Source organism: Molothrus ater, chromosome 4, assembly GCF_012460135.2.
Source record: "Molothrus ater isolate BHLD 08-10-18 breed brown headed cowbird chromosome 4, BPBGC_Mater_1.1, whole genome shotgun sequence".
Lineage (NCBI taxonomy): Eukaryota > Metazoa > Chordata > Aves > Passeriformes > Icteridae > Molothrus > Molothrus ater.
Window position 1 is genome coordinate 50,003,658 of NC_050481.2, and position 27,846 is coordinate 50,031,503.

General features: G+C 40.9%; 1 protein-coding gene across 2 annotated transcripts; it reads right to left on the reverse strand.

Annotated features, from left to right (window-relative positions):
• Positions 1-167: 167 nt before the first annotated feature.
• On the reverse strand, positions 168-27,846 carry KLF3 (KLF transcription factor 3). Of its 2 annotated transcripts, none has more exons than XM_036382997.2 (7): positions 27,505-27,846; positions 23,478-23,516; positions 16,276-16,372; positions 10,765-11,260; positions 9,808-9,958; positions 5,334-5,494; positions 168-4,168 (listed from the first exon to the last, which is right to left on the reverse strand). In XM_036382997.2, exons 3-7 carry the CDS (start codon positions 16,330-16,332, stop codon positions 3,987-3,989), a joined length of 1,047 nt encoding a protein of 348 aa, XP_036238890.1. In that variant the 5' UTR covers positions 16,333-16,372; positions 23,478-23,516; positions 27,505-27,846; the 3' UTR covers positions 168-3,986. The 2 variants fall into 2 exon arrangements, with proteins under 2 accessions (XP_036238890.1, XP_036238891.1); XM_036382998.2 differs by having other exon boundaries at positions 16,276-16,375.

Sequence of the window (27,846 nt, forward strand, 5' to 3'; positions counted from 1 at the left end):
CCTTGTGCTGCTGCCCTGGGCCCCGTGTGGGGCAGGCACACAGGGGAGGTGGCAGAAGGGCCACCCAAACACACCCAGAGCCACTGGGGTCTCCTCCAGGCCTGCCTCTGACCCCAGCACAGCATCACTGCTCTTGTCACCCAGCATGTGACAACATGACCACAAACAACATTCTGAGTGTTTTATTAACAAGTATAATACATATGCACTGTGCACTAAATATACTAAATATAGTATGAGGACTGTACAGTACAAATTTTTTATGTTCACAGTTTGACATGACAAAATGTCATTACTGAGTTCCCATTGGACTACCAAAGTAGAAACAGTGAAAGTACATTAAACATTCACATCTTTAGTAAGAAAAGATTACCAAAATGTCTCCATATTTGCAAGTTATAGTAATGCATGCTAGAAACCTTTAATTAGCCATTTTGTCTTATTAGCTTATAAAATATATTACATTTTATTTTAAAAATTCTGCATAGTTTATAGAAGTATCAAAGTAAATAAAAATCCTTGCTATATTTGCAGGTGAGAGATGCTAAGCAAAAAGATTATTTTGACCCTCTAAAGTACATTAAGTGCTAATATCTGTAAAATATAATGAAAAATGGTCTAGCCCTCTTAAGAGATGTAAAAAGCTTTGTAAATTTTTTTAGGAAGGATTCGTATTCATCATGTTGCTATCCTTGGCAGAGACAACATATTTGAACAAGATGTGGCATTAGAAGTATCACTGCAGAATGCCATGTGTATATTTAAATAAACCCACACAAGAAACCTGCTTCGTTTCTTGCAATTGTACTACTAACTAGTAATTTATTATAATCAAATAGCTTAAACAGACACATTTTAGTAAAACAGTATTACCTGTTACACAGTGCACAGTGCAATACTGTTACAGAGAAAGTGGAGGGGTTTAAATATACTCATTCTCCAGGATTAGGATTTGGTCTAAACTGGCTTTTCTTTAGGGCATAGATGGAATGACTGGTTTTGCTAAGTATTTAATTGAGTACATTTCAAAGTTGCAAGGTATCCTTCAAATCAAAGTTTGCTAAAATTACACAATGAGCTGGTTAAGATGTGAATTCACATTCAGCTAGAAGTGTATTTGTTTGTGACCTTTTAGACATCCCACAAAGACACCACAGACACAACTGAAAAATCCTATAAGGAAGGCATTATCATGTAATAATCTCAAATACTTATATTTAATATTGAAGTTTCTGTTGTCCTAATTCGCAAGACACATGGATGAAATTTGAAAGTTCTGCTCAATTTCCACTGTATTAGACCCCATCATTAGTGCAGAAATACTTTCAGGAAAAAGGTACATAAGCTAATGAATTAACACAGCAAATAACCTAGACTAAATCATCTGAAGTAACTCTTAGTTACAAAAAAAGGTCTGCTTTTAGGGTACTGATTTAAAAAATATTAAAAAACATACTAATGAGAACATTTTATGTAAACCTCAAAAGAGAAACAGAGCATTAGAAAGAAATGTTCCTTAAATATCCTGAATTTTATAAATTTGCGTTTTTAAGGTAGAAATGGGACCAGTTGCCATTAAGGTGCTTATTTTCTAGTATCTGTTTTTCCCCTCATCAACAGAACAGAGAATTGTTTTCATCCCAGGGTACTCAACATCTGTAGACTTGTGACTGATGCCACAGAGCTCCCTCCACACAGCCTCCCAGCCAGTGACACGCCTGGATTTACAAAATTGCCATTAAAACCTAGAGCAAATTCTGCTACCAAAAAAATAAAAAATAGGAAGTCCACATTCTGGAACAGCTACTCATTACTATCAGTCTCTTTCCTGCAAGTTTCTCAATGTCACTAACAATCTGCCCTACGAAGAAAGAAAAAAGGCCGATTCATGTGCCGGGTGTTTCAGCGCCACAGGTGAGCAGATGAGGGAGAGCTGTAAGACACAAGATGCAGCCCTACCGAGGTGGTGAGGATGTATGGAGCTGGAACAGAGCAATTGCTGTCAGAGCATTTTTCTACAGGAAGTACAAACCTCTCCTTCTCTAATTCCACAGGCATGTGGATGTCAGCAGAACAGCTGGTAAAGTCCTATCACCAAATAAAGGCTCTTTGCACTCACACTCTTGCATCTCCAAGACTGTTTGGCATTGGGCTCCATTGGTTATAGAAGCACAGCCTACCTGCTCCACAAGCTCAAAATTACCCACCTGCAGATGGACACTCCACCTGTCTCCTGCAGGGTTCTACCAAACTCTTCCTCCCTCCACACCTCCATTGTTCACTGGGTTTTTCCAAAGGAAAGGAAAAGCTGACTTCAGTATGTTTAACATACAGGGAATGGTGGTTACCTTACACAGGGCAAGGAAGGAAATGTGTTTGTGTGTGAGAGTGTAGAGAAATACATCCTGTTTCCTTGCAGTGCCACAAAGTCTGCCAATACAGACAGAAACCTTCCTTTCAGAGGATCCCAGACAGGAACATTTCTAGGGGCAGCTGCAGGTTGCTTGAATTCAGTTTCTTTTAGGTATGGACTTCTGTTTGCTAATGGGCATGGTTTTAATGCAATAGACATGTCCACAGGGAAGCAGTTGTACCTACCATGGAGAGACTACCAGACGCACAAACCAGAACTGGATGATTTGGTATGTGCTTTTATCCAAAACAGATCCATGACTCAATTTATCATCAGAAGTACTTCATATCTGATGCCATCTTCTCATAAAAATATTGTGGATCAGTAATTTTAAATCCTGTAGTGTATTACAGTGGTACTCCCAACAGTACAGTTCAGAGCATTTTTGACTTAATGATTGCTATTTTCTGAAGTACAGCAAAGACAAATAAATTATTTAGAAGAAATGCAGGGGCATGATTGCAGGGGGATAATCTATATCCCTGAAATGAGGTGCAGTAGGTTTCCATGAATGTCATTTAATTCCAAATCACAGGAGAGTACCATAGACTCAAAGAATCATAGAATATGCTGAGTTGGAAGGGACCCATCAGGATCATTGAGTCCAACTCCTGGCCCTGCACAGGATACCCCAAAAGTCACACCATGTGCCTGAGAGCATTGTCCAGATGCTTAACTCAGACAGGCTGGTGCTGTGACCACTTCCCTGGGAAGCCTGTTCCAGTGCCCAACCACCCTCTGGGTGAAGAACTTCCTGATGGTAAACCTCTGACTCAGCTTCAAGCTGTTCCATCCATACACTTGCACAGAAACCAGACATACAGAGTCACACAAAGTCTTCCTTTAACAAATTCACTGGGGCATTATGCAAGAAAAACAAGGATATATACTACACTATAATACAGATGACAGATGGCATTGGTTTAGATGCACAGTATTGTGTACGGACCAATTCCTGCCCATTTTTCTTCTTGACTGGGGTAAATGATACTATGACTCAGTCTTTCTGTAAAGTAATTACACTGTTTAGATTTATTTCCTCAATATTACTCACTGTTTGGGCAGAGGGGATTTCTAAATCAGGTGTCTTCCAAAAACTGTTGTATGAACCACGTTGCAGAAATCAACACAGCTGGCAGAGTCCATTCATTGCATTGTTGAGCATAAAATGAGAGTGTATCCCTTAAGGGGCACATAAATAATAGTCTCTGGCAAGGACTAGCATTTCGGATATTCAATAACATTTACTATTTTATCAGTATATGCTGGGTTGATTATATGAAGAAACCAACAAAAGCTGTTAGTTTAAAAATTCCCTTATTCACAAATGAAATACAATAAACATACTGAATGCAGAAAGGGTTTGCTTAGCATCCCCCAAAGAATAAAAGAAGTGTTCACATTCTTTAGGTCTGACCCGTGGTAAGGACATAGAAGGGTTAGATAACATCTGTTACTGACCATACGTAAGCTTTTAATGGTATAAACTCAGAGATCCAGACCAGCTGAATCCAAATTAAAATGCATGTGTAAAAAACAAAAAAGTGTGGCAGGAGTCAGGGAGAGAAGACATTCAGACTAGCATGTGACGTTTCCTGTGAAGAGCGAGATGGTCTGAGCGTGAAAAGCTGCGGTCACAGTCTGGACACTGGAAGGGTTTGATTCCTGTGTGCTTGCGGAAATGCCGCGTCAGTTCATCAGAACGAGCAAACTTCCACGTGCACCCCTCCCAAGTGCACTTGTACGGTTTTTCTCCTGGAAAAGGAAACACAGAAGTGAGGATTTAAGATGTGAACACATCAGTTCTCATAATGTAAGTTCACACATAAATCTGATAGATTTATTCTACTGCCTTGCCGAATTTCAGTAAGTACTTCACTGCTTACTCAAAAAGCTCTAAACAGCTCAAAGCTGAAGAGTACTCTGTGCTAGAAACTGTGTAGTCAAAGTTAACTGACCAAAAAATTGCTACCTGCCACAACTTATTTTTTATTGTCTCTGTTCCTCTCTCTGCCATATTAGCACTTGTTTTGTATTATGAAACCCAGAAGGATGAAGGTTTAAGCATTTGTTCAGGTATTTTCAGAACTGGGATCTCATTTTCTAGCTTTGAAAGGACTGTGCTACCATAAAGCACAACAGGCAGAAATCATGTGATTTCTGAAATGTAATGCAGTGTAAATGACTGGCATCACTGTCTCAAGTACCTCAACTTAAAACTCTCTCTCTATCATTACTAATATGCCATCCTCCTCCTTTAACACCACTGTATTGCCCAACAGGTAAATGGCTTGATGCACAACAGACGTGAACTGGGCTCTGTTTTTCCTAAAAGAGGTACCCTTGTAAACACCTTGGAGGTATATATTTTCATTCAGCATGCAAAGATGAACACTTCTGTGGAGAGCAAAGATGGGGATATTGTCGTTTACTGGAACACTCATTCAGATAAAAAGCACCACTGCACCAGTGGTTAGCATCTCCACAGAGCAGATGTGTTTTCATTTGGCACACAATCCAAACTTCTGCAAATGGGCTACTCCCATAGAAATTACAGTCAAATTTAACAGTGATGTCATAGATGAGCCAGTGCAATTTGAACTGATTTGGTGTTTACAGGCTGTGCAGATTGAGTAAACTGCAAGCAACTGGACACAAAATGGATGAAGAGCCAGTGAATGTAATACACATCAGCATGCACTGTGAACCTGTTCTGGCATACAGTCTCTTGTTGTAGGTTTTTCCTACTATGTCCTCTGTCTTTTGCTCAGCCTATAATTATTTTCACAACAATGCCAGATCTACCTTCTGTCATTTAGTTATTTGCACCTGTGGTCACCTGGCCATTAGCAGAAGTTACAAGCTCAGCCTACTATTTTACCATAGACTTGATGAACGAGAAGCACAGCTATGCACAGACCTGTATGGGTTCTTCGGTGAGCTTTCAGGTGGGAGCTTTTAGTGTAGACTTTGTTGCAGCCTTCATAATCACATCGATGTATTCTGCGTTTTCGTTGTGTGTCTGGGGATTCCACAGGTAAAGGTCTCTTTCCTGGCTGAACTATAACTGAAGGGTGATTCCTGCAAAGTTAAATTAATGTTAAAATCAAAAACATTTAGCACAGCAAACCTCAGCTAATATGATTCATAACAGAGCCTTTTATTCACTACCACTCTGTCTCTTGGCAGAAAGAACAACATTACATGCAAGTCGAAAAATTCAGAAGGGCTTAGCAAATTTTGTGTGTTTTAGCAGTAATATTTTTAAATGTTTACTCACTTTGTGGCATGATGTAGCCATTTTTACTACTTCCTAGATCTTTTTTAAAACTTTCACAGGAAAAACCCCATTCAACTTTGTGTTTTTCAGTCAAACCCAATTTCTTAAACCCTGAGTGAACTTTTCTTGGATTTGTTCACTATTTTTTTTCCCTTCAAATACAACTAATTTGATTGTAATTGGAAACAGCTATTCCATATTATTAAAGAAATTGTATCTTTAGGGTTTCAAAGCAGAACTCAATCTTTATTGTCCCAGCCACTCCTTTAGAATGTAATTAAGAATTTCCTGTTTGGTGCTGGCAGCAGGGTGCGGCCTCCCTGTACCACTGACGTCAATTCCTAAAAGTAGAGCTTAGCCTGTGTGGCACACCCACAGGATGTCTGAAGTTGTCCCTCCACCTTCTTAAACATAATTTTTCACTTTAGAAGCCCACAGGTACAGTGCAGGTAAGACATATATGAACTAAATGTGGACTTCTGCTGTAAACAAACCCATAAATGTTCACACGTGCGAAAACATACAGGCTTCTTAAGAGGAGTCTTTGACTGTTGAATGACACCTCTACTGTAGAACTGGGGACAACCTTAACTCTTACTTCCATATCAATCTTAAAAAACTCATGTTTGTCAAAAAGGTATGCGTAGAATATAACATGCAGATATTAGCATTCCTTGTTGCAAAACCAGCTCCCCCATGCAACAGAAAGGAACTTTCTAGAACTCCTGTCTTTTCTAAGTTAATGTATTTCACATGTTTTTACCAATCAACTAATGTTTTGTAGCACTGGGTTCTATTGGTTACTTACTCCAAGTTCCTTTAGAGCCTAATTTTCAGAAACATTGAATTCCTACTTCCCTCGGCACAATAAAGGGCACGTGCTGAAGACAGAGAATCTTGTGCGTGGCTTAAGAAGAAAAGATTTTTCTGACCCCACAGCAGCAGGATGGGGATTACCAATGTGGGAAAAGATGAATTCTGTTATTGATTCTTTTCTTAAGAGTCGGAAGCTGGAAACTGGGAACCAAATTCTCTTTCTTGGGTGGTTCTGTGACTGTTGGGTGATGTACTCTTCAAGTACACATTAAGTCTAGCTAAAAATATTATAATGGCAGGAAACCCCAGATGGTAATGTTAGAGACACACACACTCTTAAATAAGAAGGCAGGCTTCTAGCTTCCAAAGAAACAGCTCTCCAAAGCAATGCTCAGTTTCAATGCAGTTGCATACCAGTCTTTTTGGAGAAGCTCAGGCTTAGGACAGCAAACAGACTTGGTTTAAATTATTATATGTGGAGGCTAGTCCTGGACACGCTCACATCTGGGAAAAGGGAGAAAAAGGATATTGGCCATACACCATTTGTGATTTAGATTTTCAATCTGCAAGTGTCTGGAAAAAGCACTGAGAATATCTCCTTTCCCCCTTATGGGAGAGGAGGCGGGCAAGACAACAGAATGTTATCAATAATTAGATAGGGTGTGGCAGTTTTAAAAATGGTCAGGGTGGTGTCAAACTCAGAGGTAAATATTAAGTAAGTGCCAAATTCTTTCGTTCCCTCTTTTACAACTAGATGTAAGTTCATGTAGGTACCATTTGGCACTCTTCAATAGGTAAGAGTACCTTCTAAAAATTACGTTAAAACTCCAACAGCTTTTTCTTCTTTACCACAGACCACACTATGTTCACAGCATGAGTTAGACTTTGAAACTTGCATTAAAATATGTTAATGAGGCTCCTTATACTATTATTATTACCTCAAGTTTGATTTTAGAAATAACTGCACAGTTACACTGATTATCAAACATTCTAGAAACCATCCAGGACCATCCCCCTAGAATTGCCACCAACATTATTTTGATAGATAGATATAAATATCCAGATATAGATAGATGTACTGCCAAAAGCGAACACTAAAGCAAAATAAGTCACTTAAAGTCACTTCAGTGAGACTAAAGGTTTCCTATGCCCCTTTAATGTAGCTTAGGTGACTGAATAGTACACTCTGGGCAGTTGGAACCACTGAATAGTGATAAAATCAATGCCTAACCATAGCTCATAAAGCTGTGAGACAACAGTATTCTTTAAAAATAAAGGTTTAAGTATCTCATCTTGTAACTTGTGTGAGTTGTCTATGTATTTTTTTTTAATGATAAATACAGTTTATAAACTTGTTTTGGATACAGCAGAATGTGAACTTGAAAGGGCTGGCTCCAGAAGCAAGAACTAGAGCTCCATAGGACAGCTACAATGCAATTTAAGCTACAATGCAATTTAAGCTGTTACAGTGCAAGGACAGAATCTCCATGAACATCACACTGTACATGGGCAAGCAGAGTTGATGCTTAGGAAACATGGACACACAAATGTTTTCTGTAACAAAGCTATCTGCATATGATACCAAATTTTATATTCTTTGCTCAGTGGATGGGTTTGCTGGGGAAACTACACCCATTGGGAAATAAATAATGCAAATTACTAATGCAGGTGACAAGCCTGCAGAAGTCTCAGCCCTGGAGGAAGGGAGTGGTACCAGCCAGGAACAGCACTTACTGGTTTGTTCTTGTTAAAGAGACTTAACAAAGACAAAAAATAAACTGAACCATTTGATAGTCCTGACCTAGCAGTAGTTCCAGCTCCATAAAGACCTTACTCCCTTGTGTGGTAGGTCCATTATGGAAGGTAAGTTACTAACTAGTAAACAAGCATGTTTACTATTTTATGTAATAAACATGTATAAGGTGATTTAAAAGAAACAGCATATAGTTTATAAAAGCTAGCTGGCAACCAATTGCCAAGAGCCTGCAGTCTAGGAGGTGCACCTAGACTGTTGAAGACAAGGAGGGGTGCCCACAAGAAAGCTGGAATACAGCCAGCCCTGGTGCTGTGGTGTGCTTCTGAACCCCATGGCCACCTGCAGGAGGAAGAGGCAGCGTTCTGGAGGAAATACAGGAGACCACCCATCCATCCCATGCTTTTCTTTCTCTCTCTGAACCATACTCACACTGGGTTTTGAGTGTGTGACTTGAAGCCCTCTTTCCTTACTCTGTGAGGTGAGGTCAAACACAACCACCTCAAGGATGACAGTGAGCAAGAGGGAAATGCAGAAATGGATTCTGAGGTTCTGTGCTGTGAGCCCTGCTCAGTTCCCACCTTCAGCTCTTGCCAGAGCCATGCTGGCAGCCTGCCTGCCTACCCAGGGGACTGCCTGCTGAAGGATGAGCCTGGCTCTGGGTCATTCCATGGCTTACTCAAGCTGACAGGGTTTTCCCCAGAAAAACAGGAAATGGAAGGGTGCCCATGGCTTCTCATGAGAGGAGAACTGAGAATTTTTTAATGTTTTCAATTAAAAGGTTTATGCCCCAGACCTAATTTCTTTTTCTAGCCCTTGTCATTTCTTCTGCAAGCAGCACTGTTTTAAAACCCACTAGATCTGTGACCCAGCTCATGCAGTAACAGTAACAGGGACCCCAGTAACAGCTATGCCAGCACAATGAGTTACTACTGGGATGGAAAAAGTGGCTGTGAGGGAAGAAAGCTTCAGAAACTAGTTGAGGTGCCAAAAAAATCACCAACAGAACAATGGCCTCAGGTTCACTTATATACAAAGAACTTGTAAGGCTGAAGAGGTTCTTCCCACCAAGCAGGCAAAATTTTTGAAAAGACAAAGAGGTCCTCCAAGAAGAGAAAGTCACAACACTCATTTTAAAGAAAGGTATTTCAAGGAACATGGATAGAGATATCAGTATGAACTGTCTTTTAAGTTTCTTTCAATTTTGCTGCTGGTTTTACATAAGTAGGTTATCACTGGCTTATTGGGAGTCCTACTTTCAGTAAATTGTGGAATTGTAACCTATCATCACTTTAGAAATGCATTCCAGAAAAGGCAGATCTATTGCACGGTATAAATATGTATCAACTCCTGTACTGCTGAAGAAGGGGGGAAAGAAAGTTGAAATCACATTTCACAGTAGCAGTGGTGGGAGGGATGAACGTGTATTTTATTACACATTCTAAAGCACAGCAACAATCCTTCCCACTCCTCAGAACTGCTAACTGCTGCAATGAACTGCTTTCCACTGCTCTGCTGATCTTGGGACTACTGTTAGCTACTTACTCTTGCAACATTACTTGCTGAGGGGACAATGAGGTCATCATTGGAGGTGACATTTGTTCAGGATAGAAGTCAGTCTTTGATGGTTCACTTCCTGGCTCTACTTTGATTGTTTTCTTCAGTGTGGGCTTCTCGTAAGACTCAATGACAGGCACTGTATGGCAGAGGGTAGGAGAGGGAAGGGAACACATGAAAATTATGAAGAGTTATGGAAATGAATAATATACAAAAAACCCCTATAGTTAAAATAAATCCATCAGTTCTACATTTACTGTGACAACTTACACTAAATACAAAATCTTTCAGTTTTAGTTATCTCCTGATGAACTATGACTCAAAACATTTCTATTCATTTTTATCAGTCCGATGTTATTATCAGTCCAAATATCAGTAGATCAATAGTTTATGTAGATAAACAAGAGCAATAGAGCTGGTGAAGGGTCTGGAGAACAAGTCTTGTGAGGAGCAGCTGAGGGAGCCACGATTGTTTATCCTGGAGAAAATGAGGCTCAGAGGAGACCTCATCACTCTCTGCAACTGCCTCAGATGACAAGAGGAAATGGCTTCAAGGTGCACTAGGGGGGGTTTAGTTTGAACATTAGGAAGAGTGTTTAAACATTGAATAGGCAGCCTAGAGAGTGGTGGAGTCATTGGAGATGTTTAGGGAAAGACTGGCTGTGTCACTCAGTGCCATGGTCTGGTTGAAAAGGTGGTGTTGGGTCACAGCTCGGACTCGATGATCTCAGAGGTCTTTCCAACCTAATTGATTCTGTGATCCTATGACCTTGGTAAGTCTGGTAAAATATTTACACAACAAATTCTATGCCTGTTTATTCTGAAAGAACAGAAATTACGTTCCACTTCCTAAAATATCAACAACCCACAGAAACCAAGTGCTTGGATATTTGTCTTATTTTGTGGGGATGAGACAGCATAAAAAGCAATTCTGACAACACCAACCTTGCATGCTACTTGGAGTTTCCATCTCATCCGGGAGAACTGTGGACACCATGATGGGCTGCTGGAGATGGGGAGCATACATGAAAGGAACTGGCTGGACCACAACAGGCTGTATGACCGGGAGTATCCCAGGGCTTCTGAGTCCATGGCGTGAAAGAGCAGCGGCCATTACAGGAGGGATTGTTATTGGCATGGAAAGAGGCTGCACTCCTGGGGGTGATGGTGTGAATTTACTGAGAGGTGAGCTGGGGGAGGACAGAGTCAATCCAGGTGAACTTCTCCTGTGCACAGTCTGAAATTTTAGTGGGGAAGGAGAACTTCCAGTTGAAGGCGGCGAGCTCCGTTTATTTACCGTAAGGTCTACTGGCTCCATCTGGATCCCATTTGATAGTCCTTCAGGGCTGGAGTAGAACTTATTGTGCAACATACTTGGTGTAGAATAAATGACGCCGTATTTGTTTGGCTTCATTTGGTCCATGTAATTGGATGGGTATGACTGTCAGAAGGAGTGGAAAAGAAATACAGAAAATCAAATAATAAATCAACACATGCAAGCAGCTGCTGCTGAAAAAGGAAGGCAGCCAATAAAACAGGCAAAATGAAAAAGTTTTAAGAAAGCACTTTGATGTAGTTTCTAAATAAAATGGAATTAAATAAAGCCTCAGATTCTCCACACAGGAAGTTAAGTTCTGATTCACTAACTGTTTCAGAAGCAATGTAAGACAGATTATGAAAACAAATCTTCAAGGCTTATTCAACTACTTTTCTCCCTTTAAAATTGCCTGTCATATATTCATGCCTGTACATTTCTTAACTGACCTGGGAGGTAATCTGCTATGCCAAGCATATAACTGTGTACTGAGGATCATCAATTCTGGAAACAGGGGAGCTCAGCTGGGCTTAGAATTGCAAGTAATGGGTCCCAATCAACTGCTAAAGTAATTGAAAACCAATCATCACTAAAGAAAGAAATTATGAATCTGAACCCTACAATCAATACAAAATACTCAGCTGAACTATATAAGTAATGGGTGAGTAACTCAAGAGTGCAAAAGGTAAAACCTAAACCTTTCTAAATGATTTTTTGAGATAAAAAGCAGCTATTTAGCCAGTCTAATTTTGGAAAATGAGTACAAGGATAAACATTTGGTGTGTTGGAAGAATGTTCCTGTTAGTGGTAGCTAGCAGTTCCCATTACAATATAAACCCCAAAGCTAATCTTGACCTATGTGATGATCTCCACAATTTAGTAATAATTTATATATTTACATATATGTATGTGTGTACATCTGTATTATAAAACACACATATCTAGTGATTTTTGTAAACCAAGAAGTATTAACATGAACTGTAGAATGCAGTATTATTGAACAAATATCCAGACCAATACTGTATTTAAAAAGTGTTAAAAACTGAGGTTGTTCACTAACAGCTAACTCACAATGGAAACTGATGTGATGCTCTAACACAAAAGTGAGACACAGAAAATGCAATACACATAAATTTTTAGTTGTGTTGTCAACTTTTTGAAATAAAATGCTATCTTTGGTTTTTAGGTAAGTAAACTAAAAATAAAATACTAATTACTTCCTTGGCACCAAAAGTATTTTGATGAGTGGGATTAAAAATGTTCAAAATGCTATAAAGTGAAACATCAGAAGCATAAAACTACTGAATTTTTATAAAATTATTTCCATAACATTTCAATTATTTTTCCTCCTGGGGTGAACACTGCTGTCAATACATCTTCCTGGTTTCCTACCTCTGTCTTCCCTGTGAGGGAGTGCTTGGTTCATTTTAAATGTCAATGGTAACGGGAGGTATTTTTGCAAAATGACACAAATATAATTTTTTTATTTTCAGTTACTGTTTGAAACACTGAGTTTAGAAAATATTAAATTTTCCTCCTGCATTCATAGCACTGTGATAGAACAACAAAGCTGAGTCCTTCAGTCCATTAAAGATTCAAATAAAGCAGCACACAAAATGGTGATTAATCTCCAGACAGTAAATATTACAGTAAAATCGCTGCAAGTTATATATTCTCTTTATGACTATTCTTACAAATTCCATCTATACAAACATTCATCTTTGATGGTAATTGGTTCATCAGAATTTTATTAAATGCCATTATTGCAAGAAGTACTGTCTGCAGACTTGCCAGAACTGCTGAGCCAAGCTATGAAATTATCAGCATTCTAAGTGATGGAGACCACTAAATATTGATATAATTTAATATTTAACAGCATTTGGTATCTATTAAATTGGATCAAATTATGGGCATAGCCAAAAACATCATAATTTTAACAGGTAAGGAACATTAAATACTTCCATTAAAACTCCCGTTATTGGTTTACAGTAGAGTTCACCCAGCTTTAATGAACTGTAAACATTCCACCACTAAGCATCAGTGCATTTACAGTGCTGCAGGTTTGTCAGGGATGATCACAATGTCATTGCCTATGAACTTCTCTTCCATTGCAAGAATGCTAAAAAGGAAAAAGCCTGTGAAATTTAAATCTCCAGGAATGCTTTTGGCCAATGAGTCTACTAAAGAACAAGCATCCCTAGGTGTAACCTTATCCTGAGAACACCCAGTGGGAATTCAAGGAACAACTGCCTGGATGCTCACATAGCTTCTGCATTGTTTGATGGGGGAGTGATGATGATTGTGATTGATTCTGGTGCACAGCCTGCAAAAGGGTAGAAATGATGCTGGAGACTGGAGAAAAACTGTTTATTCCAATTCAAACAAAAAATCAACTTGTTTCACCAAATGGTAACTGGTCCAAATGTTTAAAAAGTCCTTTAGAAGTCCTCACAGCAAACAGGGAGTCCTGTAGGTAGGACTTGGATGACTTTGTCAGTAGTTCATTAGGAACCATCATAATATATGTTCAATAATTCATTTCAATAAATGGCATGAGCTGTTGGGAGAGTGATGAAATAGTGTGGGTGCAAGCTTCAGTCACCTGAGAAGTATAGCTAATCCTTTCAGCCACACACCCTGAAATGCAGTGGTGTCAAAACCATTACTAATTTCCTCCTTTCCTCCAACTACTGTGATGTTTTAGAGACACAAAGACTTCACACCTACAGTGTAAAGAGTACACCTACATTCAGAGAGAAGAGTGAGATATTCTTAAGAGGCTTAATTTAATTTGGCCTCTAATGATCCTATCAGAATGAAAGATGCAATACAAATAATCCTGATTGCAGACTTCCAGGTCACATTAGCCCAGTCTGCTCTGCTTAGCACCTCTCAACATCAATATGACAGTTTCTCTCTCACTCCACCTCCCTAAAAGGTGGTCAAGAAAACTAACTCACTCAGTGGCTGCTATCCTTTTTCATTTTCTCTCCATATCACCATACCTCCCTTTAGAGGTGTCTCAGAGCAGTTTCTGTTGTGGCACCAGGGCTCCAAGGAAGCCACAAGACCAAGAGAGGTGGGGAGCTCAAGGGTTTGGGGCTAAGCAGCCTCTGTGTGTACAGAAGCTGAAACACACGTGGTCCTCAGCCTGAGGGAAAACGAAGTAGTGTCCAGTGATGGAAATTTCATTCAGAAACCATACTTTCCTCTGGACTTTCTGCTTTTTCTTTTCTGCTTTTTCTTCCCTCATGCAATGGCAAAAAGAAAAACATCAGATGTGGTAAAATGCTCTGAGTAGTCTTTAACAGCTGGTCAGAGTGATTACACTGACTTATGAGAAGACTCCAAAGGTCCAATGCCATAGAAGACACCACATCACCAGGAGAAGGATATGGTACAGAATAGCCAGTATCTGGAACCCCAGCCTTGAAATGCACTTGGCTCAGAAACACTCCCTTGTTTTCCCACTGCAGTTTTTCTCTGCTGGTCTGGGAAAGACTGCTCACTCCTCTGCTGGTGAGCTTTTTGAGGGACTGACCTTGCCCATCTGGCAGAAGCACAAAACTGTTTGGGGCACTTGTGTGTCTTGTGCAGAGCCCCAACCATTGCAGAACCTTCTTTGGGAGATGAAGGAAGACATGCACAAAAGGCAGCCCAAAAGACAGCAATGACACTTCTTCTGTAAAACCAGCCTCTTTTCTGATTTCAACAGACACCATGAATAATCTTAGATTATAGCAGATAATCACCACTAATCTTAATACAGTTACACTGTAACTGTAATTAAAGTGACAGGCTGGCCAATACTAAAATTCTTTCTTGACCCAAATATTGGAATTTGTCGTACTTTAGTGAGTTATTCTTCTATCATTACTCTCCAGCAAATAGACCCCACAAAAGTCAAACTGTAATTTTAAAATACATATAAACTTAACTCCCAGAAGTGCTGTTAATAACACTGAAGAAATCAGACTGCTTAGAGATGCATTTAAATTTATGAAAATTACTCTTTATTTTAAATAAAACAGGAAACAAACTTTTCACTGAAAGATGCCATTCTGAGCACAAGTTTAATGCACTCTGAGTTACGTACACTGACTTCACCCTTTTAATGGATCAGCCTTTCTAGGGGTGTGGTTTCATGTCACACTTCATCTGTTATTGCAGGCTAAAAGCTGAAAGGGGAGGTTCTCTCATGCTCCTCTCTCCCCTTGCTCTAATATTGAGCAGCTGCACAGAATGAGTCAGATCAGCTTCTTGATCTGACCAAAAGATGAGTATTTTTGGTGGGTTAGCAATTCTGATCATTCAGTGAGCTGATCCAAAGGTTCCAACTCATTCTAGGACCACACAATTCTTCAGTCACGCAAAGGAGACACAAAGCTGGTGTGGAGGGGGCAAAGTCAAAGCCTTTCCTTTCAGCCTGTATCATCACAATTCTCACTGTACTGCTCCCACCTACATGTCCCACTGCTGTTGCTTATCAGACTCTTCTCTGATGGGCCCTATTCTCGGACTTCATGGAAAATCAACCCAATTTTAAAGAAGTAAAAAGTGTAAGTAAGAGGAGTGTCTCCTCTTCCCCTTTTTTCCCCCCTGTCCTAGTTCTCATTTGTTCACTTGGTAAAGCAGTGCAACCAGTTTACCCAGCAAAAAGCCATTGTTGGTTTGGGTTTTTGCAGGATTAATTTCCTGCTGCTTAGAGCAGAGCTAGCCACAGGCACCTGTCACCACAACCAAGAGAAAAACAAAAAAAGGCACAGCAAGAAGCTGTTCACTTAGTTCAAGGGTGTAACACTGAAACCACAGGCTATTGCCACTTCACCATGAAGCGTGGCAACTTAATTTCAACCCACCTCCATCAGCAGCATGAGCCAGAGAGATAATATTTACAGAGCAGTGGCTCAGGAACACAGGGATGCTCTCTCCTCTCACAGGCAACTGCTCAGGTTGTCTAAGGCAATAAATTAATAAACTACAGAAACTTTTCCTAGAACGTGAATCTGATTGCACTAAGAGCAAAATAGAGCTTCACATGCTTTCCTAACCTAGTCCATATCTTAGTTACATCTCATTATGAATTTAAAGGTGGAAAAACTAAAGTCATCTTTAGGGCTAATATATTTGTAAAGTCTTACCACTGAAACAGGCTCCATGGCTTCTTGCTTGATAGGGACTGGGTCAAACATTAGCATCTTTTTTATTCACCTGTTCTGATGCCTCTGAGGTTCTGTCCTGCTGGGGAAAGACAAGGTGTTAGAAAGCCACGGGAAATACCTGAATCAACTTTCTGAATTGTAGAAAATTTACTATTTTGTCAGATTAATGTGAATATTTATCCATCTCTAACAGAGATTTTTAAATCTTTGACTGAATTTATTGCAGGATTTTTCTTTCCAAATTGCTATTGAAACAAAGGGACATCAATTTGCCTTTCACTTTAATGAAAGGCAAATTGAATTTTTGTTGTGCATGTCAGCACACCAAGACCACAGAATTTTCACTTTCATTAGCTGTCAAGTGTTTTAACACATCAGAGTTTACACCACACATTTCTCATCAGCATTACAACCTCAGAATAATCTTGTTTATACAAGTGAACTGATTCTGGAAAGGATCTCTTTCCTAAGAGTCCTAACAGAAACACTCAATAGATCACATACAGTGGCACTGATATCAATGCAAAGAAAAAGACTAAAATTTAATTTAAATCAAGATTTACTTGGACTACATTCAACATGCTACAATGACTTAACAGAAAAAATGCATCAGTTACTAGATATTAGTTATTATCAAGATAATAGATCAGTTATTAGATATTAGTTATTATTAAGGATAATAGATTTACTGACAATTCAACAACTATTTGTGCTAACAGTGCAACATAAAAGCACTTTAAAAAAATCTGCTTGCATTCTGTGCAGTTTCAGGGTTTTTTTCCTACAGTGTTCAACCTTACTTGGCCAATGTCCAAATGCCTGAAATAAAAGTATTTAGCATAAAGCATGGCATAGCTCTCATACTACACATTTGCCATGGTCATCTTGGAAAGATACTGGGAGGGAAAGGAGATACCTCTTCTGGGTAAAGCCATAAGGGTACACAATAAAGCTAAGCGGGAGCAAAGGGAATTTGCTCACAATGACATTTAGATGTTGCCAGGCTGTTTATAAATCACTCGAGGTTATACATTATATGACTGATGTCAAAGGAGCAAGTTCTGACCGTACCCCTGCAGACTTCACAGCCCTGCCTGGGGGCGGTACGACCTCTTTTAAGAGCGAGGACAAAAGTAAATGACACAAATTCAATGTGGCCAGTAGATGGCACTGGAAAGAAGCGAATACAGCCAGACTCCAGCACCGGCAATTCACCCCCTTCAGCAGGACAGGCTGAAGGCTCACCAACAGATTGGTACCTGTGGCTGGGAAATTCTCCCAGAAATGTAAATGAACATTTAAAGATGTACCTGCTCAAATTAAAACAATTCTAATAAGCCTATGCTAATGAACAATTTTGCAGTTAACATGTGTTTATAGATCAAAATTTGTTAAGAGAGACAGCATGCATTGTTACAAGTCTACTATTAGTTATTCAGGTACATAAATAAAGTTTAAAGACTTTTGGAAATTCATTACAACAGTGTGCACTTTGAATAATGGAAACGAACAAGTCTCAGAGTAAATTATAGTATCTCATAATTCACCTTATAAAAGTTGAAGGCCTGACAAAAACAAATTGCAAAACTGAAGTGAAACAAATGATGCAGCTTAATGAAATTTCCAGTTTTGTATGTAGTTTTAGTTTGGGAGAAGTGGTGTAAGATAGCACCATATGCTGAAAGTTGTGGTAATTCCGTAAATACCTTAAGCATGTTCATGAGAAGGTTATTAATTATACTATTTTCTTTGAATGGTTATCATTTAGATAACTGTTACCTAGTTATCTTTCTCAGGTTTCAACAAGTCACATAGCTAGAGCTAACATTTCAGAATACTGACTTCCCAGAAATATGGATATATACATATCTCTTCATCACCCATATTCTCACACATTCATCTGCATTGTGAAAACAGAGAAGTTGTACTTTTAGACATGAAAGAAGTTTACAGTAAAATGGAGCCACTCAGAGCTCCTATGCAGGAATTTGGAACTAATTCCTTTCAGGTTTCCAGAAACCTTTGATTTTTAGCTTCTATGTGCATAGATAAAGTAACACACCAATCTGTAGAAGAAGAAAGGAAAGAAAGAAGAGAAACAGAGGAAGGAAGGAAGGAAGGAGGGAAGGAAGGAGGGAGGAAGGAGGGAAGGGAAGGAGGGAAGGAAGGAGGAAGGAAGGAAGGAAGGAAGGAAGGAAGGAAGGAAGGAAGGAAGGAAGGAAGGAAGGAAGGAAGGAAGGAAGGAAGGAAGGAAGGAAGGAAGGAAGGAAGGAAGGAAGGAAGGAAGGAAGGAAGGAAGGAAGGAAGGAAGGAAGGAAGGAAGGAAGGAAGGAAGGAAGGAAGGAAGGAAGGAAGGAAGGAAGGAAGGAAGGAAGGAAGGAAGGAAGGAAGGAAGGAAGGAAGGAAGGAAGGAAGGAAGGAAGGAAGGAAGGAAGGAAGGAAGGAAGGAAGGAAGGAAGGAAGGAAGGAAGGAAGGAAGGAAGGAAGGAAGGAAGGAAGGAAGGAAGGAAGGAAGGAAGGAAGGAAGGAAGGAAGGAAGGAAGGAAGGAAGGAAGGAAGGAAGGAAGGAAGGAAGGAAGGGTTGTCCTAAGTAAATACAATGATGCTCATCCTTTGTGCAATTTTTGTAATTCTAAACCCGTATTTTCTTCAGTTCAAGAATTACTCATTTTAACCTTTTGCTCCAAGAAAGTGTGTGAAAAGACACTTGATACACATTTCACATGTCATGCTACAGATTTCAGTGTTTCCTGAGATAGCTCTAAATCACTGTGCAGGAATTAAACTGACATAGACAACAGGAAGTGTACTACCCTGAACAAAAGTGAAAAGTAATTTTCAATCTTTCCCAAGTGCAGTCATCTAAGAACAGCAGAGGAAAACTTTACTTTTATGTAAATTTATTATGGTGGATCAGAGTACAGGAATCAAGCACTTCTTTATCATGTTACTCTTAAGCAGGTTTCTTTTCCCCATTTTATAGTGACTGGAAACCAATTGTCATGAACAGAAAATTAATTAGGTTGCAACACTTGGTCCTGTAGGACAGCTACAGAGTCAATACAAGTCAGCTTTGGATCTGGCATTTAAAATTTAGCTCAAAATGATGTATTTCTAAAGCTGTAAATAAACTCACAGAAGATTCCTCTTTGTATTTAAAAATAATCTCCAAATTGATAGCTTGGACCACACTCGTGAGCAAATATGTGCATGTACACTCACACAAATAAAGCATGGTACTATACTAAGAAGCAGGTAGTTTTTCCCAGTATATTTGTAAAATCATGCCTATTAACTCAAAACTTCTCAGTCTTTCTCTCCTAAACATTTGAGAAGGGGGCAATAGGGAAGGTAAATAGTCTTATCTGTTTTTATTACAGAGGAATGAAAAAACAGTTGGGTTCTACTTTACAGAGTGATTTCAGAATCTACTTGCATGAAGGCCTGCAAACTGTTTAGTATATACAAATAATTTCTGGAAAATCAAAATACCATCCCTCATTCCTGAGGTGCTCTAGAAAAACTGGTGAGGTGACAACAACATATTCATGTTAAATGTATTAAAAATAAGAACTTTTGTCTTTATTAGGTAAACTATTTTGCATTAAAGGGTTTTCTCATGCGAGGTAAAAGAATTTAATATGAATGTAATCTGAAACTAAATAATTAACTGCAATCCGGTAAGCAAACATTCCACCCTCTTTTTTTTTTTGCTCTCCCTCTTTTTTTCTGCTAACAAGCCACCCAGTTTTACTTTCTTGCCTCCTCCCATTCACTCCACCCAGTGGATCTCTGCCAAGTCAGTCCAACTTGTCCAAACAGGACCCGGCTTTTGATAAGATTTTGCTCACACCCTGTACTTCAGAAAGACAAATGAAGCAACTGGGTTTTGTATGCAAATAGGGACAGGTGCAAGGTAAAGTCCAGGCAAAGTCCCTCAGTATTCCCCTATCTGAAGTCCAGTGAAGACAGCAAGCCAGAAACAACACAAATTCTGTCCTTATGATCCAGTATACAGCAAGGCATCCATTCCAGGAGGGAAGTTAATTATCATTAGAGCTCATCACCTTGTCAGGATGGAACACTTGTCAATATTAACTTCCTGACAGGTGTATGGTTTATTGTTTCAGAGACATAATTAAGATTAAATGAAAGCTGAAAGGTACTTAAACGTGTATTCTGACAATAGGGATTATTTACCCTGGATGAAATGTGCGAAGTGGTTAAAGAATGCACTCAGACTTCACATCTGCACTGCAGAGCAGCTGGAAAAGGGCAACTGCAGTGCAGCTACTCCCAGCAGCCCTGCACATCTACCTTCAAGGTCCACCGACTCTGCAGACCTGTTATGAAAGGAAAGGGTGGGGTGGAGGACCAGTTTTGACTGTGCACATCCAACAACAAAGGTCTGTTCTAATATAAGGCCTGTGCTCTCATGAAATACCTGGAAGAGCAGCCCAGAAACTGACTTTTGCTGCAGACAGGGGGGGGTGACCATACACTCTGCCCCTCTTCACTCTGCTTGAGAACATATACAGGGCTTATTTCCTCAATCTTTGTGCCCGGGGGAAACAAAGGAATGCTGCCCCATGCACAGCAAGTTTTAGTCTAGAAGCTTCAAGGTATGATTGTTATTGTCAGTATAATTACAGAATAATGTAATGGTATCTGCTAAATTAGCACTGCACGAGTGCCCTCTGCAAGGAACTGCAGCTCTTGCAGCACTGTTTGAATCCTGCAGCAAACATTATCACATTGCAGAAGCTCTTCAGTCCAAGCACTCTGGGACTCAGACGCGTTGCTCTGAACCTATGATTTCTGTGAACCGCAACCCAAACTTCCTCTGATCCAAGGGAGAAACAATAGTATCAGAGGATTCTCCACTGATGAAATCCAAAAGGGAAGGGAGGTTTTCTGAACCCAGGTGAAAAGCTGTTTTCAGTGGAACCTCGAAAAAGTTTGACAGAGAGGAACCAGTTTCTGAGACAAACATTCCCTGGGGAAGGTAGAAAAGCTGATTTCCAGAGCTCATAAGGTATTTGCACTTTACTGTACCAGTTGCTCGTCAAGACCTGAGTCAGCAAAAAAGTGTTTCTAATGTTCCATTAACTTTAATGGGAAGTAAGCAAGCGCTTAACTGCACTTGACCCCAAAATAGCAGCAGACAAAGAAGCTCTCCAGTTCAGCCAAGCAGTCAGACTCAGCCAAAGCACCAAAGGTCCAGACGTGGTGCTGTGGGAAGAGACCAGAGCAGCCAGACCATGAGGAACAGAGTGGAAGGAGAATCAGGAAGAACCAGCATGCCAAGAAAATGTTCTACTGATCAACAGCTTTCTGTGTTTATTTGCTGGATTTCCACTGGGTAACAATAATAATTGTTGAAAATGTTAGAATATTTTGTAAAAGAAAATGGTACCTAGGCAAAAATTTTCTCCTCAAAGTTTTATTGATAGGCATTAAGAAAAAGAGCATTTCTACAGAATTCTGGTATTGAGTATTTCAAACTCCATTTGTTTCTTAGCAAAGACTTGAAAATCCTTTCAGGATTTTCAGGACTGCAAGCAGGCTGAAAAACTTGTGGTTTTGCACAACTTGTGCATCATAACTTTGTTGATGTCACCTTTTTTGACCTAGGACTGCTTTGACACGTAGCTGACCAATTAGTATTTCAATTAAATTTCTGCTAATACTGTTGCAGGCTTTTTGAAACCATGTGTCTGGAAATGGCGTTCTTGTATGCAAAAATCTCGAGAAAAAATGTTCTTGAAGTGCTTGTTAAGGAAATACCTTCTTTACCAAGGAAAAATTGAGCCCATGTAAACCCTGTTCAACCTTCAGTTCTATACTCACTGAACCTAAGAGGAGAACCTCTTGAGGCACCTCCATTAGACAATATTCTCCTTTATCAGGGCAGACTGCTGTCTGGTTTCCTGTCTCAAGCTACTTCTTAGAAGGAGAAACAGTCCAGTAAGGATAAAAGATCAGACTTTTGAAAACAAATGAAGTATGTGGAATGGTATGATAATCTTTCCCTTCCAAACTGAGCTTCGCTTTCCTTGTTGTGTTTTTCTTAAGAGGTTAATTTTTAAGGTAATTTGAAAGGAGAAATATTAAACCTTTTAATTGTGAGGGGAAAATGACAGAAAATACTGTTCTCTTATGTGAAGGGTTTTGCTATTTCAGGAAATGTGAAAAAGAGATTCAACATTTTTATAGCATGGCAAAGAAAAGAAAATCTAATCCTAGAAAAAGGAAGTATACATTTAAGAATAACAGCCTAAATGATAGATTTGAACAAGAATCCAAATACAGGGCAAATGGTGATGAACTTCTATGAACCTATGGAAATAAAAAAAAAAACCAAAAAACCAACCAGGAAAAAGAGCTGGACAGTGTAGTGAGTACAAATGGGACAGTGATCAAGATCACTTAGACTCTTAAAAAAAAAATTGGAAACTCTGTCATGTCTTCATGGATCAAGCTGGTTGGTTGGTAACACACACGGACTGCATGACAGACAGACCATGTGTTTGGTGGGAGGGTTTCTCCCTTCTGAGTTAGTTTACTATTTAAAACCTGTTGGAGCTTTGTCTTTCTATTTGGCTGATCTACACTTACACTTTCTTCCCCTGGGAGATATCACCTACAGCTACAAAATCCTCAAAGGAAGCTTTGGCATCAAGTGACTGCTTCACAGGGAAGAGTTAAAGCTCTCCTAAAACCAGCTCTGCCAAACTTCATATTCTGGATTGGAAGCAACTAGCCTCAGAATGAAAACACAAAGATTGAATGCTGACAGCATAAAAGAACTCTAAAAGACCTCCTGTTAGCGGTGTTAATTAATATTTAAAAGTTGGTTTACAAAAATTATTATAATTTTAACCTCAGTTCCCTATTTTACAGAACTTCTGGCTACAAAGAGGTGTGAACCACAAAATTTACTGCATTTATTATACAGCCGTTTCCAATATTAAACACAGTTAAATGCAACTCTTTTCCTCTGTCATTGGGAAAAAAAGATTAACTGTTTGAAATCTTGGCAAATTAACAGTACAAGAATTAAAATATATAATTGTGTTCTAATGGGTAAACTCGTCCATGGTGTTCTAAAACAAACAGAAATAACAACAAAATAACAACAGCTGAGAGCAACACATTAAAATAATCAATAAACAACTTACCAAAACAGTGTAGCCAAATACTTCTTTTTATCTGGATTTCTGAACAGACAAAAAACAGTTTGCTGTTAATATGTGCACACAATCCAATAAATTTTTTTTTCACATACAATTAAGCTCTGAAAGAAGTTTTAAGTGTGTACTTAGATACTTCCTAAAGATACCTTCAGTGATCTCAAATAGCTAACTTGTAGCATCCAGAAGAGCAAGAGAAAACTACTTTAAAAATGACTGGAGGGAAAAAAAAAAGAGGAAAATGAAAGGGTGGAAGTAATTCTGTGTGTACAGTAACCATGCATATTCCAGGCCATAAGAAACACAGAAGAATAAATACTCTATCTTGCATTTTCATCCAGGGCACACTGAAGTTAATGCAAGTTTTTCTCTCTATTTCAGTGAGCTCTGGCCTTTTAGCTCTTCTTCTGTCAGATTCACAGTAACAGAAAGATTTATGTTTTTCTCAATTTCCTCTCAATTTCTCACTATGTCTGCCTGCAACAGGGTGAGGGGGAAAGATAAATATAAAAACAGGAGTAAAACAATTACTTTTATGCCTTCAAAAATGTAAAATGTGGGACAGCAGTACTTATTAATGCCGAAGAAAAGTTAGACAGCAGTGCCTGATTTTCTGTATTACATCTGGAAGACAATGAACTTTCTAGCTTGCATAAGGGGAAAATACTTACTTCTTTTGAGATTTGGAAATACAAAGTGCTCATAGTGAGCCATTCAGGTTGAGTAAGGGCTGAAGTCAAAACCCTCTCACAACTATGAGCCTACAGAAGTGGACTTTCTTCTCACATATACTCTTTATACATCAGTGCAACTCTGTGACTTTAATGGAGCTATTCCAGATCAGCTGATGAGCAAGTGAGAGCAGAAAACTGGCTCACAACTTTCTGGAGACTTGAGTTCAAGTTTTCAGTGAACAGAGCTCAAAACTCCAGTTCACCCCCAGAAGTGCATTGGAGTGGAAGGGGCGTGTTAAAGGTTAACTTGGAAACCTCGTTATGACATAACACAGGCATTTTAAGCAATCCTGAGTGTGTAGAGACATGATAACTCATCGGGTGGGGATTGGGAGTTGAGGGGCAGTGACAAGGGGCCTGGACAGGCTACAGAACTGCCAGAAAACAGCCTGAAAGAGGAAAGAGCACCACATATGCCACTTGGAATGTGTGACGCAAACCCCAGCCTTGAAACAAAGAACAGGAAACAGCTCTGCTGGCTGTGCTGGGGAGAAAGCACAGAGAAACATTTAGGCGGCCCTCCCTGACCCTATATTCATGAGCAGCTGGAGTCTTTTAAAACAACAACAGTGGGTGGAGGTGTTTGTTCATTGGGTGTGAATAAAAACAGTGTCCTGATGCAGGGGACCTGCCCTATTTACAAACAGGCTCCCTTAACATGAGGGAGCAGGAGATTTTAAGATACCACAGGTCAGGAGGATTTGCTGAAACCTTCCCTTAGACCAGTTGGTTTATTACTGTATTTATGCCAGTAGCTAAACAGAGCTCTGGCCTCATGACTTCAGAGGGAGCACCCAGCCTGGCAGAAGCACCTTCTTCCCAGAGAGAGCTGGGGGATGAGAATTGCAGGAAGGATTTCTAAAGCTTGGGGCTGCTCCTGGACAGTGGCTCACTCACGCTCAATACTGCTCCATAGCTGAGCACCGACATCACCCAAGAATATTTTTCTAAGCCATTACTTACATGCTTAGCCTAACACATCCCTGTTTTCATATGCACTCAGACTTCAGAATTTGATTTCCAACGAATTTACTACTTTTATTTTTGAAGCACCCACATAAAAAGCTGAATAAGTGAAGCTGAAGCAGAGGAATACCACAACGTGTCTAAATTTTATGCAGTAGAATAACTTCAACACTTGTTTTCCTTCACAGCTGTGGTTTCAAATACTCTCTCTTCTCTTAGATATCTTGCATTAGTTATTTATACACCATGGGTGGGACATCTAATATTATCAAATGTGAAAATGTTACAGCAAATTAGGTGGATGAGTACCACAGCAACACCAATGAATGCTGTGGGGTTCCAAGGTTGGAGTTTAATAATGAACATGGGGTAAAAACTGGCTAGTATAGCACCTACCCAGCAAGGTGTGGGTTTTATGCCAATAGTATCAGCTCCTTACTTCTTCATACTGAATAACTGCAAATACAGGTAGTTTGGTGATTGTATAACATCTTTATTATCACTGAGTCTTCAACTCATCTCACTCACACATCTTTATTTATCTGAAGGCTTCTCTTTTGGCTAAACAGATGGTGACTAGGTCAAATGTTCACAGTACCTAATGGCTCCCTCAAAGCTCTGCAACTTGGAGGAAGTTTTGCTTGGATTCTTTGGACAGGGAAAGACCATTTAGCATTCTTGCCTGCCCCCACCCCCTCACCCTTACCCCCAGTCTCGCTTGTGATCTGTACCATAGCTATAACAGCATGTGCAGGGGAAAAAACACCCAGAAACAGATGCCTGGTTGTGAAAAAAAGGCTACTGAAGTCAGCTTCGGGTTTTTTATATTTCAATACTAGGCAGTAACAATAAATTCCTAAAAATACAAGGTGAAAGCTAATTTGAAATAGGTGTCTTCTGGGTCAGGTGAGATTATCAAATCCAGATATAAGTCCTCTCACACAAGCACCAGCTGCTCATGTGATTATCACACCGGTATCTTAAAAGTATTTGATGGAAAGTCACTAGTCAGAAGCCATGTAAGTCTTTCTTTTCAATACAGGTAATGTATATTTATGAATATTAGTTTAAATGAAGTGAAGTCTTCAGAGCTCTCCTATCAGCTACTCAAATTCAGCTTTTCCCAACAATTAAATCTTCAGAGTTCAGTTCCACAAACAGTGACACTTCCTGAATTCTCAAAGGTGAGGAAGTGAATAAAACAGTGGACCATGCATGTACAGTACCTGAAGCAACAGGGAAGTGCACAGAACATCTTTAAGGTATTTTTTAATGTGACTCCTGAATGACCACTTAAGCTATTCTGAACTAGGTCTTTCTTTCTCTCGAGCTCCAGATAGGTGCTGTGCTCTCCCAGCGCAGGCTCGCGTTGCTGAGCCTTCCTTTGCCAGGGCTCCCCTCGCTCTGCCAGGCACTCACCTGACAGCGGTCCGAGGCAAGGAACTCCTATTCCCATTTCGGTTAAAAAGTAAATACACAAAAAATTTAAAAAACAAACAAACTAAAAACCTAAAACAAAAAAAAACCCACCAACAAAAGGCATCTAGCAAAGGAAAGGTTATTTCTAACTCCACACTTCGCTGCCGTGCTGTCCCACGTTTTACCTTCGCCTGCATGGCGGCCAAGCGGTGCTAAGGTGACGTGACAATACGAGGGGCAGGCTTCAGGGAGCCGATTTCATCCCAGACTTCGCCAGGAGTTACACGGGGGCCATGGCGCTTGCCGATCCCCTCCGGGAGGAACACGGCCCGGACGCCAGCTCCTGCCCTGCCAACTACCGAGCGAACCCGCTACACTTTCCACCTCGGCTTGGTCGGGCACTGTATCCCGCCCGGGATCCGATGGCACTTCAGCCTCTGCCCGAAGTCGCGCCTGTCCCGCCCCGGCGAGAGGCCAGGGGCTGCGGCCGCGCAGGGCGGGAGAGCGGCCCCGAGGGGCGGGCGGCCCGCGGGCCCTCCCGCCGGGACAGGCGGGGGGAGGGCGCGGGGAAGGCGCCCCCCGAGCGGCCCCGCCGGCCACACAGGTGCGCTGCCCACTGGGCGGACAGCGGCGGCCCTCCGCCCCCGGCTCCCGCCGGCCGCACAGCGAGATTCCCGGGGAACCCCCCGAGCTCTGCTCCCCGCTCCCCAAAACCGCGGCCTGACGGAGACCCAGTTCCCGCCACCCCCGGCGTGGCTGTGGCTCCCACGGCATCGCTTTGCCGCCTGGGGCTCCGCGCTGCTCGCAGCGCCGGGAAAACTTTCCTCCTCCGGCACCTCCATCCCGCAGTCAGCAGCACAGCCCGGCCCCCGCATTACCCCCGCCCTCACACTTACGCTCGGCAGGCGGTGCGGAGCGCGCCGCGATTTTCCGTCGGCTCCCGCAGCGCCGGGGGTCGCGGTGGGCAGCGGGGGCGCTCCGGTGGGACCGAGGCACGAGGCCGGCGTGTCCCGCGTCCCCGCGGCTAAGGAGCCTCGGCGGTGTCTCCGGGTCTGTGTGCGAGGAGGAGCTGCCCGCTCCCGCCCTCCGCCCGCTCGCCTTCCCCCCGGGCTCCTGGCACCGGGCCGCGCTGTCACATGACGCCGGCGCCGCTCGCCCTGCCAGGCTCCCCGGGCCGGCGGGGTGAGTGGCGGTGGGAGGGTCACGGCAGGGAGCGCGGCCGGGCGGGTCCCCGCCCG